This window comes from Strigops habroptila, chromosome W (genome assembly GCF_004027225.2).
Source record: "Strigops habroptila isolate Jane chromosome W, bStrHab1.2.pri, whole genome shotgun sequence".
In the NCBI taxonomy this organism is placed as follows: Eukaryota; Metazoa; Chordata; class Aves; order Psittaciformes; family Psittacidae; genus Strigops; species Strigops habroptila.
Genome location: NC_044301.2, coordinates 13,437,304 through 13,452,442, shown reverse-complemented (window position 1 = coordinate 13,452,442; position 15,139 = coordinate 13,437,304). Strand labels below are relative to the sequence as shown.

Sequence of the window (15,139 nt, the reverse complement as noted above, 5' to 3'; positions counted from 1 at the left end):
TTCTGGATGTAGTTGTAGGTATTTAATCAAAGTATAGCAGAAAAGCAACCTGCATGCACACATATATGCAACAGAATGAAGTTATTGTTTGATTGGTAAATGTTATCAGTCAGAACTATATTTACAAAACATGCAGTTTCTTAGTTTTATTTCTTGCAAACACTACAGAGATCAGCTGTGATGAGAGGAAAATGGATTCTATTTATGCTCATGCACCATCAGTCAATTTGTTGACTTAGGTCCAGCTGAAGGGACAAATTATGCTACTGGCTATATTACTCAAGAATACATAGCACACTACTCAAGAATAGTTAATTGCCATCAATATGGTAACAGAAAGACAGTTGATATATTTTAGTGTGGGGGGGAAGATGACACAAAGCCTGTTCTAATCTTATTTTGAAAGATCAAAATATAAAATTTTACTATCAATCGCCTACACACAACTGGTCATCTGCCTCATCTGTGGGAATGAAAAAATGATAAAACCTGCAGTGGACAGTCAAAAAGCTTTGAAGACAACATGGGCAAGTGGATCCTGGACTCCCATCTCTTTTGGGGTGTTTGTTGTTTTTTTTGTTTTAATTTGGTTTTTTAATTCTTTTTATAGCACACAGTAAATTTTTGTACCATTTCAGTACTGGAGACTTCATGGTCCATACTGCCATTTTTCCTCAAAGTCTCTTACAGATGTGGAAAAACACATAACAACGAACATGCCATAGCAGGGGCCCTGTGAAACAATTACATCATATTAGGGCTCCTAAACCTTGGTGCAAGAAAGAGCAGATGCAGAAAGATTGGACGGACAGAGCCTTGGGTGACATGGTCTAGAGTGAGGTGTCCCTGCCCATGGCGGGGGGGTTGGAACTAGATGACATTAAGGTCCTTACCAACCTTAACCATCCTATGATTCTATGATATTTAAATGATGAGATATGTTGCAGCCTAATTCCCTCTAACAATGTTAGAGAAACATGCTGTAGTGGTTTAAGCCCAGCCGGTAACTCAGAACCCCGCAGCCGCTCGCTCACTCACCCCCATTCTTCTCCCCCCTATCCCGGAGGGATGGGGAGGAGAATTGAAAGAATTTAAATCCCACGGGTTGAGATAAGAACAGTCCAGTAACTAAGGTATAATACGAAACCACTACTACTACCACCAATAATAATAACAAGGGAAATGACAAGGGGAAAGAATATAAAACTAAAAGGGAAAAAGGAAAATAAAACAACACAAGTGATGCACAATACTATTGCTCACCACCCACCAACTGTGGGTGTCCTGTCTCTGCTTCCTCCCGGCTTCCTGTGCCCCTCCTCACTGGCGGAGCATGAGACACTGAAAAATCCTTGATCAAAGAAAGCATTACTTAGCAACAACTAAAAACAATGGTGTGTTATCAGCATTGTTCTCAGACTAAAGTCGAAAACACAGCACTGCGCCAGCTACTAAGAAGGAGAAAAATAACTGATAGAGCTGAACCCAGGATAGTATTCACTCCTTAATCCATATAACATTCACGTCATGCTCAGATCCCATATTTTTCAATGTACCACAGCTTTTTATCTCATATATATATATACACATAAATAGACACACAAAGAGAAAGATATCATTCTTTAGTTCATGGACCATTCCTATAAAGTTTGCTGAATTTATTCAGTCCATGATGTCAGGCTGCACCTCTTGTAACAGCCTTGCAGGAGAGAGGATGTGTAGTGTTGGATTGTTGCCTGCTGATGACACCGCCGAACTCGTCTGGTCACTGCTGATCTCGTCTAGTTTCATCAAAGTTCATTCTTTGTTGGGGTGATGATAGGAGGGAAGTCAGGGTCATTCGATGGCGACCTGAAGATGGTTCTGCTGCTGCTGGCTTTTCACATGACTCTATCCTCTGGTGATGATGATGACAGCACATGTCTTCCTTTCAAAGACCAGAGTGGTGGAGATGGGCATCTAGCTGATGGGCTATAGAAGCGTTATATAGCAGGCAAAAGCATATAGTTGAGTTCATTAGCTGTTTTCCCCTCAAATTAAATCCCCTTGAGGTACACATCGGACTTCCCCATCTTCCCATATTAACCACCAAGTATATCCGGGTCCCAGAGCAAAAGCAATGCCACGAGTGGGGTTGCCTTTCCCTGAAGCAGAAATAACCCAGACTGCCTTCCCCAGCAAATTCTTTATGTGCACCATAGGAGCTTTATCCCCCTCTACAATATGTAAAAGTTCTGACTGAGCTGGGCCAGCCCTGTTGGCAGATTCCCTAGTGTTGACCAACCAGGTGGCTTTTGGTAAATGTGTATCCCAATGTTTGAAAGTCCCACCACCCATTGCTCTCAGTGTAGTTTTTAACAGCCCATTATACCATTTGATTTTCCCAGAGGCTGGTGCATGGTAGGGGATGTGATATACCCACTCAATGCCATGCTCTTTGGCCCAAGTGTCTATAAGGTTGTTCCGGAAATGAGTCCCATTGTCTGACTCATTTCTCTCTGGGGTGCCAGGTTGCCACAAGACTTGTTTCTCAAGGCCCAGGATAGTGTTCCGGGCAGTGGCATGGGGCACAGCATATGTTTCCAGCCATGCGGTGGTTGCTTCCACCACGGCAAGCACATAGCGCTTGCCTTGGCAGGTTGGTGGGAGTGTGATACAGTCAATCTGCCAGGCCTCCCCATACTTGTACTTCGGCCATCGTCCTCCATACCAGAGAGGCTTTAACCACTTGGCTTGCTTAATTGCAGCACATGTTTCACATTCATGAATAACCTGGGCAATAGTGTCCATTGTTAAGTCCACCCCTCGATCACGAGCCCATCTATATGTTGCATCTCTGTCTTGATGGCCTGAGATGTCATGGGCCCACCACGTTCAAAATAATTCACCCTTATGTTGCCAATCTAAGTCCATCTGAGCCACTTCAATTTTAGCAGCTTTATCCACTTGCTGGTTGTTCTGGTGTTCCTCAGTGGCCCGACTCTTGGGTACATGAGCATCTACGTGGCGTACCTTCACCACCAGGTTCTGCACCCAGGCAGTGATATCTTGCCACAGTGCAGCAGCCCAGATGGGTTTACTTCTGCGCTGCCAGTTGCTCTGCTTCCATTGCTGCAATCATCTGGCGACGTCCATCTTTCCATTTTATTCCCAAAAATTGAATCTCCTGTGCAGGTCCCTTGACCTTACTCTGTTTTATGGCAAAACCAGCCTTCAGCAGGATTTGGATTATCTTCCTCCCTTTCTCAAAAACTTATTCCACTGTATCGCCCCAAACGATAATATCATCTATGTATTGCAGGTGTTCTGGAGCTTGCCCCTGTTCCAGTGCAGTCTGGATCAGTCCATGGCAGATGGTAGGGCTGTGTTTCCATGCCTGATGCAGTCGGTTCCAAGTGTATTGGACGCCCCTCCAAGTAAAAGCAAACTGTGGCCTGCACTCTGCTGCTTTCTCCAAGGCAGCTGTACCAGAAGCCCACCGGTACCATTTTGGGTCTTTGAAGTACCCTCTCCTGAGATAGATAGTCTATGCCAAGGATGCATGGAGCCCCTGGACCAGTCACAATGGGGTGCCTTTGCCACTCCTTCCCAATTAGGCTATTTTCAGCCTCCAGTACAGGAGTACTCTTGGGATCCTCCTGTTGCTCCAGAAATACAAATGGGTTCAACCCCTTGATAGCTTCATGGCATCAGGGCACACTGTCCACTGGTATCTACTAGAGCCTTATATTTCTGTGGGACCGATGTGCCAGGCCGTCTGATCCACACAGTCCAGTAAACCCGATTGTCCCTCTCCTCCACCTGGCTGGAGGCAGGACCCCTCTAATAGTGTATAAAGGGATTAGAATTCCTTATTATCAGCTCTTCCACTCCATCTGGGAAGCTGCTCACTGGAGACTGGAGCAGCAACTTTGTTGGGAGGATCATCCTTGACCATTGTTTTCCATTTCAATTCATGCACCCATTCCTCCAGAGCTGAGGTAGATTTTCCATCCCACTTTCTCATGACTTCTCCATAAAACTGTAGGGTGGCTTGTGGCATATACCTCCTATATCCATGCACAATGGAATACCACCAAATCCACAAACTGAATCAATGAAGCATTCTTATTTCCAAATTTCACACAAATTCTTTTCGCATACATTACAAAAATATCATGCCACTCCATATTAATTAAAACTCACTTTTGCATAAAAATTACAAACCCATTTTGTGTTTTTGTCACACACAGAGGCATATACACCTTTGAAACTATGGCCCAATAATTTAAAGAGATCAAATGTTAACACCACAGTTCTGAAGTCACAGAACTAATTATATCAGGTGGTTCTATGATACAGCTCCCTGTGTGATCCTGACCACTTTTGACCAGACACAATCCCAGTGTTGACAAAATTAAGTTTTAGAATGATTTTTAATAAACCAAATGCTAGTAATTTCCAGCCAAATATATACTTCTTAATATCCATATTTTGATGGAACAGATATATACTCTGAAAAGCATTAAAATGGAAAGAAACCTCAACATTCCACTGAAATTTCTTAGCATTAGATATTAACTACCTAGGGTGTTTCACAAAAATTGAAAAGTTAGAGTCATTTAGTAAGTTAATCTAAAGTCAAGGTTTTCCAGAACACAGGTTTCTAAAGGGATTTACTTATGAATACAGCAGATTAGAATGGATGAATCAGTATAGCTTTTGCTAAGACTGTAGAAAGGTTCTATACAGCAACAAAACAAATTTATGCTTAGGTGATGGTTATGCATACCCCTAGCAACACTATTTATAAAGAGCATAAAACAGGTCAATATATGTGAATAAGGAAATGCAGAGAATGTAGGAAAAGTGTGAGTGAATGGCTGTCCTGGGTTCAGCTATAGCAGTCATTTTTCTCCTTCTTAGTAGCTGGTGCAGTGCTATGTTTTTAACTTTCAGCCTGGGAACAATGCTGATAACACCGATGTTTTTAGTTGTTGCTAAGTAATGTTTATTCCAACCAAGGACTTTCTCAGTCTCATGCTTTGCCAGGGAGGAGGGGAAGCCGGGAGGAAGCAGAGACAGGACACCTGACCCAAACTGGCCAAAGGGGTATTCCATACCACAGCACATCATGCCCAGTATATAAACCGGGGGGAGTTACCCGGAAGGCCCAGATCACTGCTCGGGTCGGGCTGGGTATCGGTCGGCAGGTGGTGAGCAATTGTATCCTCTCCCCTTGTTATTTCACTAATCATTATTATCATTGGTGGTAGCAGTAGTGGTTTTGTATTATACCTTAGTTGCAGGACTGCTCTTATCTCAGCCCGTGGGAGTTACATTCTTCCGATTCTCCTCCCCATCCCTCCCGGAGCGGGGGTAGGAAGAAGGGGGGGAGTGAGCGAGCGGCTGTGTGGTTCTGAGTTACCGGCTGGGCTCAAACCACGACACGCTGATAACACCGATGTTTTATTTGTTGCTTAGGAATGCTTACTCTGACCAAGGACTTTCTCAGTCTCATGCTCTGCCAGGGAGGAGGGGAAGCCGGGAGGAAGCAAAGACAGGACACCTGGCCCAATCTAGCCAAAGGGGTATTCCATACCACAGCACATCGTGCCCAGTCCCGACTACCCCTCCCACGCCCCCGAAGAGACTGAACTGCGTGGTTCTGGGTTGCCAGCTGGGCTTAAACCACGATAATGGCATAAAACATCAAGACAGACAGGGGAAGTAGAAAGGTTATGTAATGAAGTTGAAAGTGCAAGGGAAAAAAAGATGTGACAAGGTGGAAAATGAAGAGAAAATTGCAGGAAAGGGTAAGACAGGTAATGTTTTTCTTCAGGTACATAAAGAACAAGAGGTCAGAAAGGAGACAGCAGGTCCTCTAGCTGCAGACAGGAAATTAGGGACAAATGTGTATCCCAATGTTTGAAAGATAGGCTTAATTTCCATGTAGGTTGATGCTTTGGCCATGATTTTACAAATTCTTGGCAAGTTCTTTAATGGTTTAAAAATAACTGCATTGTGTCTCAAATATAGGTTACCACAAATAATGTGTGCAGATTATGTGAACAGGGAGTAGAAATGAAATAACTTAATTCTTTGAAAGTGGTATTGTACCTTTTACCTCTTGCTCTATGCAAATCTGGAAGTGCTCTCCTTTGTATTCTTTATTGTCTTCTTTCTCTTATCTTTTCTTATCTTGAGCCCATACCATAGACTTTCCCTGTGCTGGTGACTCTCCTTGGTCTGCTTTTCTCCTCTCCTGTGCTATCTCACACTGCAGTACCTCTTTCAATTTTTCTATTTAAAATTTAACTGTTGTTTTTCCTTTCTTGGCCACAGAACCCTAAATTGTCCAACATTAACATGCCTGTTCTCTTAATCCCAGTCAGGGTGTTGCAAAAAGACTGTTTCTTACTTTTATCTGTGTTTGTTCCCCAGATTTTTAATGATGTTAAGAAAATGCCATATGCCTCTATCATATTCATGGTCTCCCCATGTCCTTTATCTCAGGCTCATCACAAAGCTGGGTGATTGGCAGGCAGCAATACCTCTTGCTATGATTCTATGACACCATTCTATGGTTCTATATTAATCCCCAGGCTACAGTGTGCTTGGAAACATGCTCATAATAACTCTCATTCAGATGGCATCCCCTCTAAAACAAGGCATATTGCTTCTCACTTTCAGACAGTTTAGTATATGGTGGGGCCTCTTCAGCACACATCACCTCCTCCTCTGCAGACAGGAAATTATGGACAAAAAATATAATGAATTCCTTGCCGTAGTTCAAAAAATAATAATAATAATAAAACCAACAAAACTAACTGTTGACTTGTATGCTTTCCACAAAAATGATGTGAGTATGCTAGTGGCTTCTGAAATGAATCACTGTATCCTGTTGATATCTCGTAACATTAAGATCTATAGTATGTATTGAATAGACTATTTACAGTAAAAATGAACAAGATATGGCAAATTAGAAAGCTTATATAAAGTAGATATCTTGTTCCCCCTAGACAAAATGGGAGAGTATACATAAAAATAACTTGAATTTTAACTTAATTTTCTGTCAGGTTTTCTTTTTATCCTATAAACCAACCTTGGGAGAAAGAGGGATATTTTGAGTAGCTGGAAATTCCATTTATATTTATATAACTTCCATTACTTCAAAAAGGCTCCTCTAGGGAAATGTTTTTGCCTTAATTTAAGTGTATACTTTGCCAGATCAGATAGGAGGGCCATTTGTGGTTTGATGCATTAGGTTGAAAAGACTACTATGATTTTCTGGTAAAAAATATTCAAGGTTTATACTGAACACATTAAGATGGAAAGCCACTGGTAAAATAAGAAGCGGCTTATAAATGAAGGCAAGGAACAGTGTTAAAAAGAGAAACTGCAATGTTTTTCTTTTAAGAAGGACATCAGTAACTACCATAAATCCTGCATGAGTGGTTAACACACATTTCACTGTCAACCCAGATGAAAAATAGATGTTTAAGTGTTGAAAACCAACATATGATAAATTTTAGCAGTGCTGTTTGAGCAAGTATGACTAGTCATCTAACTGGCAAACTCTTCCAGAGGAGGAGAGAAACAGCATTGAAAGTACAATTATTGATTACTGCACAGCAGAAGACAATACAGAGAGGCCAGGGATGGCACTCAGAACTGTCACCAGAGCCTGTGCCCCACATGGCTGGAGTACCACACACTCCCTGCTGCATGAGGGGACAGAGGTCAGTCCCCCATGCTGTGGCAGAAGTGGCAACACATAAATGTACTAACCATTTTGCATTTCACATTCTGCTGCTCATCTGTATCAGAGTGGCCAGACACAATTTATCTGACTGTGCATTTCAAGAGACAGATAGAAAACATGAATTGACAGATCCTCTATTTAGACCATGCATTTCAGGACATTGTGGTGTAGTTACTTTGCAGATTTCAGAGATTGTTTGTTAGAATTTCAATAGGAAGAAACATAGCATTTATTGACAAAGAAAGGAAGCTTTAGTACAAGACACACATCTGATACGTTAGCATCTGCTAACATTTTCACCTTAACAGAATTTTCTTTATCTCTGTTAAAAGATATCCATTACTAAAAATGGAGTTAAATAGTATATTCCATTGACGGCTCGACAATAAAAAAGAAAAAGTATAACCATGTAGTACTTTAGTGGCAGCTTCACAAAAAGATCTCCTTTTGTCCAAGCAGAATTTCGTATTCACATATCAAATGCATACATGATGCTCAGACAGGATTTCTACTAAAGATAAATGACAGGAATTACATGCAGAAAGCAGAGTAGAGTTTCAATTGCATATAATTTCCAAAGGACAAATACTTTTTCTGGAAATTTTATAGGACAGTAGCCACAATTTAGTCTTCAATAACTGCAGTTGTTTGAAAAGCAAATACACATTCCAAAAATACATATTATCAACACAGAAGCAGATATCCTATTGCCGTGAGTACTCACCGCATAATTGGCAATTGCTTCTCTATCAAGAGCTCGGGTTACGAAGACATCCCCACTGATCTCACTGATTCTAAAAATTCCTTTTGGGTCTTGATCTACTCCCTTACCAGAGAGCCGAAACTTTGCTCTCTCTGTCCCTCCACTGTGGACGACCTGCATGGCAGAAAACAAGAAGATATGGGCCATATTATAAAAACTTTTATAATAATTCTAAAACTATATAGGCCATTTTGATCTTCTACCTAATGTCAAGGTATATTCCCTGCCAATAATATATTACTATAAAATATGGTTCATAGTAATACAAACACATAACTATAAAATATGGTTTCTATCATTCAGAAAACACTGTACAATTCTTGTGCTAAACCCTGGAAAAGCTACTCATGTCCTTAGCCAGTTCCTATCTTATCTTTACTGTCTTCTATTTAACTGCTTAAAGGTTCTATTATTCCATTGCTACTGCATTCACTCTGCGTCTAGAATTTGACATTTTATTTACTTCTATTTCTTATATTCAATTAAATTGATAAAGTAGCTACAAACTGACCAAAATAAAAGAAAAAAAAAAAAGAAAAAAGGCAGAGGACATATTCCAGAGAGTGGCATAAAGCATACTTATTTCACAACAACCCTTACAATACCAGATAGCCATCACACATTATTTTCCAATTAGTCAGTCCTTTTTATTAGCCATTGTAAAGTCATTACAAAATAGACTATTTTTATGTTGTTTTTTTCCCCCCATACCCTTCTACTCTCCTCCTTTCCCAGGATTTTAAACTAAGAGAAAAAAATCTCCTCATGAAAATATCTGAGTATCCTGCCCAGAACTCTGCTTAGTCATGCAGTTGGAATTCCTCCACTTTCCAAATTTATATGTATGCTTATATATACACACATGCATATGGAAACTCCTTGTTACTATCACTACCTTATTTCCCCATAAGAAAAAAATCCCTAAAAATCCAATTTCAAGGCTGTCTCACATTAGTGACTGTAGATATGTAAACTTGCAGAGCTACACAATGTTTGTTACAAGCTACATGCTTTGCAAATTTCTATTTGTACACCAGAATCTAGAAGGATTATAAATTAATCTTGCCCTTTAAGGCTGACAATCTTGCCAAGCCATTCCTTCCCTCTGCTGTTTCATGTTCTTTTGTTTCTAGCAATTTTATATCAATATTTCCACAGAAACACTACTCAAATATTTATATGCTGGTCCAAATTACAGCTCGGGAAGAGGAAGGGAAAAACTGGCCTTAGAAACCTGGACCTGCTCCCATTTTGAGATAATAAATGTTCAGGGTGTTTAATAATGTCCCTGAGGAAATACATGTTTGTTGCCCTATTGCGGTGGGTTCAGCAACACTGGTTTGCAGATTACTGGGCAGTGAGGTTTTGACTAAACTCCATAATCATTATTCCTTTATTTTAATTGAGAAAAAAAAATTGCCAGAAGTTATGAAATAGGAAATCAGCATTTTCAGAGATAAAGTTTCAATTCTCAAACCCTTTGGGGAAGGGAGAAATTTCGAAGTAAAAACCTGTTTCACATTTTTTTTCTTCCTCCAAGTCAGAAACACTAATGGATGAAGTTTTCTTCTCATGTATTTTTGAATGCCAAACACCAAGGCAGACAACACTTCGGGTGACAAAAGGGCAAAGTAACTCTGTAACTTCAGGTTTTTTGTGCTGAAACCAAAACTTAATAGTTCCTATGGAAAGATACCTGCTGTTCAGTTCATTTTTTGACCAATCTGGTATTTTTTACACCAAACCTAAAAATACATGTTTTTCTTAACATAAAGCTAGGCTTATGATTTTGCAATGTCATGACCATTGCCCATTTTTGCAGGGAGAAGATGAATTGATCATCTTCTGCCCTGATTTCTGAGATTTCTTACAAGTGCACCTTTCCATTGAATATAAGAACAGTAGTTTGAAAGGCCTGAAGTCAGCCACAGGCCAGCACAAAAATCTAATTCAGAGATGTCTATACAACAGTCATTTCCACCAGAGATATCAAACATAACCTGTTTGAGTATTAACTTACTGAGGTTCTATTCATAAAAAACATCTGGTTTATAGTCATGTCACCTTTATTCCACATATGCTTTTATGTGCAATTCAAGTTGATTTATTCTATTCACTAAGAGGGAAAAGAGTAATTTTTTCCTAGTGAAGATCAGTATTTTCTGGGGTCAGAGTGCTCCTTTATTCTCCTAAGTAAAAATTACAAAAGTTACAAGCCACAGAAAGAAAGAAAAGCAAATCATGGGCTCTGCAAGGGAATTTATCAGAAAAATTCTGGATAATCACACACAGATCTTTCTCTACACTAGACAGAAAGGCAGGAGTGCAACAAAAACAACAATGATATGCAAAGCCTATGTAAAGAGCTTTAGGAAATCATATAAATGTCATATAAACTTTCCTTCCATATGGGTTTTCTATGGAACAGAAAGATATATGAAACTATGTGTCCTGGGTTCAGCTCTATCAGCTATTTTTCTCCTTAGTAGCTGGTGCAGTGCTGTGTTTTCGACTTTGGTCTGAGAACAATGCTGATAACATACCAATGTTTTAGTTGTTGCTCAGTAGCACTTACCCTGATCAAGGACTTTTCAGTGTCTCATGCGCTGCCAGTGAGGATGGGCACAGGAAGCAGGGAGGAAGCAGAGACAGGACACCTGACCCAAACTAGCCAAAGAGTCGGGCCACTGAGGAAGATCAGAATAACCAAGAGGCGGAAAAGCTGCTAAGACTGAAGTGGCTCAGATGGACTTGGATTGGCAACATAAGGGTGAATTATTTTTAGCCCGGTGGGCCCATGACACCTCAGGCCATCAAGGCAGAGATGCAACATATAGATGGGCTCGTGATGGAGGGGTGGACTTAACAATGGACACTATTGCCCAGGTTATTCATGAATGTGAAACATGCTGTAATTAAGCAAGCCAAGCAGTTAAAGTCTCTCTGGTATGGAGGACGATGGCTGAAGTACAAATATGGGGAGGCCTGGCAGATTGACTATATCACACTCCCACCGACACGCCAAGGCAAGCGCCATGTGCTTACCATGGTGGAAGCAACCACCGGCTGGCTGGAAACATATGCTGTGCCCCATGCCACTGCCCGGAACACTATCCTGAGCCTTGAGAAACAAGTCTTGTGGCGACACAGCACCCCAGAGAGAATTGAGTCAGACAGTGGGACTCAACCTTATAGACACTTGGGACAAAGAGCAGAGAATCGAGTGGGTGCATCACATCCCCTCATCAGCTATCACACGCTGGCCTCTGGAAACCCACTTGTGGTATTACTTTCGCTCAGGGACCTGGATGTAGTTGGTAGGTAATGTGGGAAGATGGGGAAGTCCGGTGTGTACCTCAAGGGGATTTAATTTGGGGGAAAGCAGCCAATGAACTCAACTATATGCTTTTGCCTGCTATATAACGCTTCTATAGCCCATCAGCTAGATGAACATCTCCACCACTCTGGGCTTTGAAAAGAAGATATGTGCTGTCACGATCATTAGCGGAGAATAAAGTAATGGGAAAAGCTGGCAGCAGCAGTGGGAGTATCCCAGAACTGCCGTCAGGTGATCATCGAATGACCCTGACTTCCCTCCTATCATCATCCCAACAAAGAATGAACTGTGATGAAACCAGATGAGCTCAGCAGTGACCGGATGAGTTCAGCAGTGCAACAATCCACAACTACGCACCATCTCTCCTGCCCTGAAAAACTGTTACAAAGGATGAAGCCTGACATCATGGACTGAATGAACTCAGCAAACTTGATAGAGATGGTCCATGGACTAAAGAATGATATCTCTCTCTTTGTGTGTGTGTGTGTATATGAAACAAAAGGTGATGGTATATTGAGAAATATGTGATCTGAGCATGATGTGAACGGTATGGAATAAGGGGTGGATACTGTCCTGGGTTCAGCTGTAACAGTTATTTTTCTCCTTCTTATTAGCTGGTGCAGTGCAGTGTTTTTGACTTTAGTAAAATAACCTTTAGTAGAATAACCTTGTAGACACTTGGGCCAAAGAGCATGGCATTGAGTGGGTATACCACATCCGCTATCATGCACCAGCCTCTGGGAAAATCAAACGGTATAATGGGCTGTTAAAAACTACACTGAGAGCAATGGGTGGTGGGACTTTCAGACATTAGGATACACATTTACCAAAAGCCACCTGATTGGCTGCAGTGATCATGAGATGGTAGAGTTGTTAACATGTAAGTCAGTCAGAGAAACTCTCTAAGGCTCAATTTGGAGTTTTAGAAAGCAGCATTCTTTACTGCACATGCGAATAGCTTCGCAAAGGTGAGCGCACCCATTCCTTGCCGGCAGCAGCTATATATTTAGCATACTCATGCATATTTACAGCGTTGCCAGGAACTAATTATAATATTTGCATCCTAATTAAGCATGCACTTTCTTGCTGACTGGGGGTCTCTCTTTTGGTCGCCCATAGTCTTCCTCACTGTATTTACTGAATGACCTCAGTGCTTACGCATGCTCACAAGGTCCTAGTGCTGAGTTAGCAGTTGGTATGTCCTTGCTTCTGTTCTGTTCCAGTCTTTCTCCATGTTGGGCGTCACTCTGCTATCTTGAAGGCTAACATCCTTGGTCTTATTTATTGTCTCCTTAGTTGTTATCAGTCCCATGATGTTCCTTCCCCTGTCAGCCGAACATTCCTTTCTCTCTACATGTTAGTAATTTAAAACAGCTTGGTCTATTCTACTATGTTAAAGGCACATACGCTATTGTTAGTTTAAAATTTAAGCCTACATTTCCCCCCTTTGAGACTTATAGGATATACATATATCCTGTAAGTCTCATTCTATACCCTTTACCCATACTTGATTCTAATACACCATCATGACCAGCAACTACAAAATTGAGTCATGATACATGCAAGGATACAGATTGTTATTACTATAACAATCACAAACAAGTTTTTTAACAATATCCAATTTGGTAGCCTAGAAGTAAGTCCCTGCCATAATTCTTCAAATCCCCATTTAGTATAATCTCTAATGGCCTGATGTAAGATCTTTGCTTCCAGATTTCTGCTAGATCTGTGGATATTCTGCCACTCTGGTCTATATATGTGCCAAGAGCCATACGGTTCTGCAGTGTTACCTAGGATAGGATGGATACCTCAATCTGTAATGCTTGTATAGCATCTGGGAGTACAAAACCCAGTGTACATCTTCCAGTCCACCCTGGGGAAAGGGCCTTTCTAGCATTATTATTACACAAGCAATACCACCCTTTCCCTTCTGGAGCATTCCAATAGCCAGTTTGGGGTCCCTTAATCCAGAGTTGCATTGTCCAGCTACAGTCTGGGTAATGTCCTACCAAGATATTACCAGAGCTAAGAGTTTTACCCAGTGCCAGCAGGTATTGTCTGAGATCCTGTTTTCCCTGCAAAAACATGCCATCAGGAACAAAAGGCAGTTGGTAAGGCCAGCCATACATCAGTTCATATGGACTCACATGATTCCTTCCTGGCTGTATTTGTATCCTTAACAAAGCAATTGGCAGGGCTTGTAACCAAGTTAAACAACTTTCTTGACATATTTTAATTGTAACTTGAGTGTCTGATTCATACATTTCACTTTCCCACTAGCCTAAGGTCTATATAGGGTATGCAGATCCCACTTGATTCCCAAACACTCTCCCACCTTCCTAACTACTTCTGCAACAAAATACAGACCTCTGTCCAAGGACAAGCCTGCTGGTACACCATATCGGGGTATTATTCAATTCAATAAATGCTTTACTACTTCGTGAGCCATATCGGTGTGACAAGGGAAAGCCTCCGGCCAACGAGAAAACATGTCTATTAGTATCAATATATATACATATACCTGAGCTCATTGTGCTGTGGCAATTCTGTAAAGTCCGCTTGCCAATAGTCTCCTGGACAATTGCCTTTGTTGTTCCAGGTGGGGGTCTCTTAGCATGGTAAACAAGGTTCACACTTCTTTATAACACTTTTCTAATTCCAGCTATTTGCATACTCAGAACTTGGAGCTTTAAAGCCTCAGTCATTGATTCTGTTCCCCCATGAGTTGCCTGGTGTTTTTCTTCTCATAAGAGGCTGGGCAATTATTACTTGCCTGTTTGGTGTAACCCACCATCCTTCATCATTCTTCTTGGCTTCTAATAGACTAGGTAATTTCTCATCCTCTGTTTGATAACTTGGAACTTCATTATCCAAGCACTGACACTTATGAGGCAATATTAGTAAAAGGTCTCCACCCATAGCTTCTTTGGCTGCTTTGTCAGCAACGTGATTAACAATATTCACTGGAGCGTTATCGAATTGATGTGCCTTAAAAGCAAATTTTGACTTTCTGACAATTCCAGAACTCTCAGTAGCACCATCAGCTCGGCTTTCTGTGCTGATGTGTTGGGGGAGGGGGGGAATGCAGTGCTTTAGCCTCTATTATTTTACGTTTGGTTACCACAGGGTATCCTGCTTTCCAGTTTCCATTTTCATAAAGCTGCTACCACCCACAAAGAGTTTGCAGCCCACCTCCCTTAGGGATGTATCTTGCAGGTCAGTATGACTGGAATAAACCTGCTCAACAGTCTGTAAACAGTTGTGAGTCAGCTCTCCTCCTTCTGGATCAGTTGTC

General features: G+C 41.2%; 1 protein-coding gene across 1 annotated transcript in view; it reads right to left on the bottom strand.

Annotated features, from left to right (window-relative positions):
* LOC115619248 (cadherin-13) overlaps positions 1-15,139 on the bottom strand; it is a 297,405-nt gene that overhangs the window by 220,466 nt on the left and 61,800 nt on the right. Inside the window, exon 3 of the mRNA XM_030511297.1 lies at positions 8,469-8,621. Coding sequence (XP_030367157.1) covers positions 8,469-8,621 — 153 coding nt within the window. The remainder of the gene's footprint in view (positions 1-8,468; positions 8,622-15,139) is intronic.